The following is a 3680-nucleotide window of genomic DNA, read 5'->3' as shown; positions in this document are numbered from 1 at the left end:
GGGGGGGGGGGGGGGGCTTTAGTGCCGAATAATTTGTACCGGTTGCAAAACCGGTACGAATGCCCCTCTGGAACCGGTACGAATGGACGTTTTTCTACCAGTGATGTGTTGGATGGAGCTAGAAGGCGGCCGGGGATGACGTTCCTTCGTTCGACACCAAGGAAGCAGAACAAGATACTCCCAAAGCCCAGATGAAGACATGCGCTGCGCCACCGCGTGTCACCAGGCTGTCGACGAGAAAGCCCCGATCGAAGCATGGCTCGTGCGGGGCACACCAGAATCTCCTCCGGCTCCGGCTGGAATACCTCACCACTACCCTTTTCGTTTTAACAAACCCAGATCCGAGTCAGCAAAGCTACCTAGCTAGCTCAGCTAAGCTAAGCTCCGACCCAAAGCTCGCTCGAGCCACTCACTGTGCCCGTGAGCCTTAGCCCTTAAGCTTCTCTCTCCACCCTCCCTTCTCCCGGCCCGTCGGGCGGCGCGCGCCATTATAAGTAGCCCGGCCGCGCGCCGCCATTTCCCAATCCATCCATTCCATCCACGTACCTGATCACGTACGTTATCAAGGCACAACGTACTCCGAGTCAGTATAGCAGAGCACGTACGGGGCAGAGCAATACATGGAGAGCGTGGCGGCAGCGGCGGCGATCTACCGGCTGCCGGAGGAGTGCGTTGCTCACGCGATCGCCATGACGACGCCCGGGGACGCGTGCAGCTCCTCGGCCGTGTCCCCGGCGTTCAGGGCCGCGGCCGACTCCGACGCCGTCTGGGACCGCTTCCTGCCGCGCGACCATGCCGCTGTGCTCGCCCGCGCCGACGACGGCGGCCACCGCGAGTGCTCCAAGAAGGAGCTCTTCACGCGGCTCTGCAACCAGCCCGTCCTCCTCGACGGCGCCACCATGGTGCGTGCTTATAAACTAGTTCTCATTGCTACTAATTCACTCGCATGCATTGTTCGCTAATCATCATGATTAGACGTACTAGCTAGGAGAAGTGACTGATCAATGGCTTTGCACGTGTTTAATTTAGAGCTTCGGGCTGGACCGGCGCAGCGGCGCGAAATGCTGGATGCTGTCGGCAAGGGCGCTGAGCATCGTGTGCGGGGACGACCCCTCGTGCTGGACATGGACTGCCGACCTCCCCGGATCAAGGTACCTAGTACATTGCTTCTTCCTGCATACGATGTACATGTGGGTGTGTGGCGGCTCTAGGTTGGCTGATAATATGAACTCACCATGCACCGCCAAGTTATTTTTGGATTAAATTTAAGCTAAATTTCCGACACTTATTATAGATTGGAGGAAGTAGTACTTCGAACATTAGTATGTGGTGGAGCAAAGGTTGTTACTTTCAACATGTTTGAGATACAGAGATAGATTAGAATATTCCACAAGATCAGCACACACATTGGTTGGCTGTATGTTCCTTACTTGCCTCCTAAGTACTTAGTAGGTAGTAGTCGATCACCGTGCCACTACCGCCACAACTCAACTATGTATATATTTTTGTCAACTCACCAAACGTACGTATGCTTTTGTTGACCGAATAAATTCCGAAGAACTGAACAAATCTTCGCATGTGTTGCTCTGACCCGTGAGTCCGTGACCGTGTTCTTCGTGTTTTATAAAGGCATTTTCTATCGAAGAGGCCAGGATACCCCTTTTCGAGAAAGAAAACAAAATGGCATTTCCTACACTAAACTGTTCATACACACGTCGGCCTCCATGGATGCATATGCATGTACGTGGACGCGTGGTAGCTAGCCTCCTCATCTGCATGCAGCATGCATGCTGGCAGCTAATGGGCTTGATCAAGTTAATTAATTTAATTACCATAACTAATATAAGCCGTACATTAGCAAACTACTATTTTAATTTGCTAAAATGGCTTATAATTACATTATTGAACGGTTTCTTAATTTTATATTTTTGTGATTATAGGTTTCCTGAGGTCGCTGAGCTGGTCGACGTGTGCTGGCTTGAGATCACCGGGAAGCTGCAACTCTCGTCGCTCTCTCCCCGGATCACTTATGTTGCCTACCTCGTATTCTCCATCAATGATGACTCATACGGCCTCGAGTGCCACATTGGCATGCTGCCTCCCAAGGCCACGGTCACCGTCGTCGTCTCTAGTAACACCAAGCCGACATCGACATCGACGGAGCACACCCTTTGCCTACAACATACGCAGGGGGAGGAGGAGATGACGATGCACCGGCGGAGGCAGGAGTACGTGCGGCCATGGAAGAATTACGGGCGAAAGGTGACGAGAGAGGCCGACATGGACATCAGGTGCCCCCGCCGGAGAGGAGACGGGTGGAAGGAGGTTGAGCTAGGCGAGTTCACCGTGGCCGGTGATGAGGGCGTGGTCGAGGTGAGCTTCAAGGAGGTGGAGTGCCGGCGGTGGAAGAGAGGGCTCATCGTGCAGGGCATCGAGATAAGGCCCAAGCATGCTAACTAGTGTGTTGATGCCTTGATGGATTGATTTGCTTCCTCTTTTTTTTTTCCTTCGGAGATGTGCTGATTTTAGAGCAAACAAAATTGACGCATGCAACTAGGAACGAAGTAATGCTAAAATTATCGTCAGCACGACGTGACGTGCAAGACGTACGTGGGTTGCACGTACGTTTGGGCAGAAGTACAAATGCAGCTTTATGTGTATGCACATGTCCCGACTGGATTAAGGCTTTGATGTGGACAGACCGATTGCGATCAACGCATGGGGCCAGCAGAGGGTTGTCGTACCTGCATCTGCATTAAGCATGTACAATATGTTAAATATGTATTCTAAAGGTTAAGACATATATTATTTTTTGAAAGTTAAACTATGTTAAGTTTGATAAATTTTTTTACCAAAAATCATTAACATGTAAAATATAAATTAGTATAATAGATAGATAATGGAATATATTTTCATACGATATCTACAAAATATCATATTTATTGGTAGATTTTTCTTAAAACCTGGTCAAACTTTACTCAGTTTGACTTATATTCAAATATAAGTCTTAAGCTTTGAAACGGAGGTAGTATTGTAACTACATGGTACATCTAAATACATGGTTCATCGCACCCTTAATCTGCATGCATTTTAAAAAAAGAATCTGCATGCATATTAGCCACCAGACATGTGAAAGCCTGGTTGGACATATGCAGGCCTGAAGCCACTTTCTGCACAAGTTGTTAGATTATCCGGCCCATGACCTTGTCTTTCATGTGAATAGAAAGCTAAGCCTGCCATTAATTGGGTTGTATGTGTGTGCTTCTGTTATGCAAAAATTCTCAGTGCTTGGTTGCAATGGCTGAGCAAGCTCTTAAGTAGATCCTTGGCAAAGCTCACACACATCACACCAACTAGTATTTGGCCACCTAAACCGGTGACTAAAGTAATACCGTACTACAACCCCGACGAAGAGTCCACAACGAAGCCTAGGCGGCTGCCCGGCGGGGTCACCGAGAGATGAATTTACTACTGTTAGGTTATATGCATCGTGATAGCTGGTCCATCGATGGTCCCACGTCTTTTTAACATAGTGAACTTAACTATTATTTGTGCTAGGTTTGTCAATGCACATTGTACATTAAGCTGATATTACAATATAAGGGTAGACATCTTATGCATTGACATCATAATAGATCTTTTTCCACCGAATGTTGTAAATATATAATTGGAATACTTTC

The 3680-nt window shown here is 48.4% G+C and overlaps 1 protein-coding gene across 1 annotated transcript; it reads left to right on the top strand.

Moving 5' to 3' along the window:
• The first annotated feature begins 537 nt into the window (after positions 1-537).
• LOC127305411 (putative F-box protein PP2-B12) lies at positions 538-2687 on the top strand. Its single transcript, XM_051335827.2, has 3 exons — positions 538-902; positions 1030-1151; positions 1941-2687. Exons 1-3 carry the CDS (start codon positions 621-623, stop codon positions 2458-2460), a joined length of 924 nt encoding a protein of 307 aa, XP_051191787.1. The 5' UTR covers positions 538-620; the 3' UTR covers positions 2461-2687.
• The last annotated feature ends 993 nt before the right edge of the window (positions 2688-3680 follow it).

This window comes from Lolium perenne, chromosome 6, assembly GCF_019359855.2.
Source record: "Lolium perenne isolate Kyuss_39 chromosome 6, Kyuss_2.0, whole genome shotgun sequence".
In the NCBI taxonomy this organism is placed as follows: Eukaryota; Viridiplantae; Streptophyta; class Magnoliopsida; order Poales; family Poaceae; genus Lolium; species Lolium perenne.
The sequence above is the reverse complement of the archived record's forward strand: the minus strand, read 5'-3'. Positions and strand labels throughout refer to the sequence as shown.

Coding starts and splice junctions, on each gene's coding strand:
- LOC127305411 (XM_051335827.2), top strand. CDS start 621: ATGGAGAGCGTGGCGGCAGCGGCGGCGATCTACCGGCTGCCGGAGGAG. Junction 903..1,029: donor TCCTCGACGGCGCCACCATG/GTGCGTGCTTAT, acceptor TGTTTAATTTAG/AGCTTCGGGCTGGACCGGCG. Junction 1,152..1,940: donor GCCGACCTCCCCGGATCAAG/GTACCTAGTACA, acceptor TTGTGATTATAG/GTTTCCTGAGGTCGCTGAGC.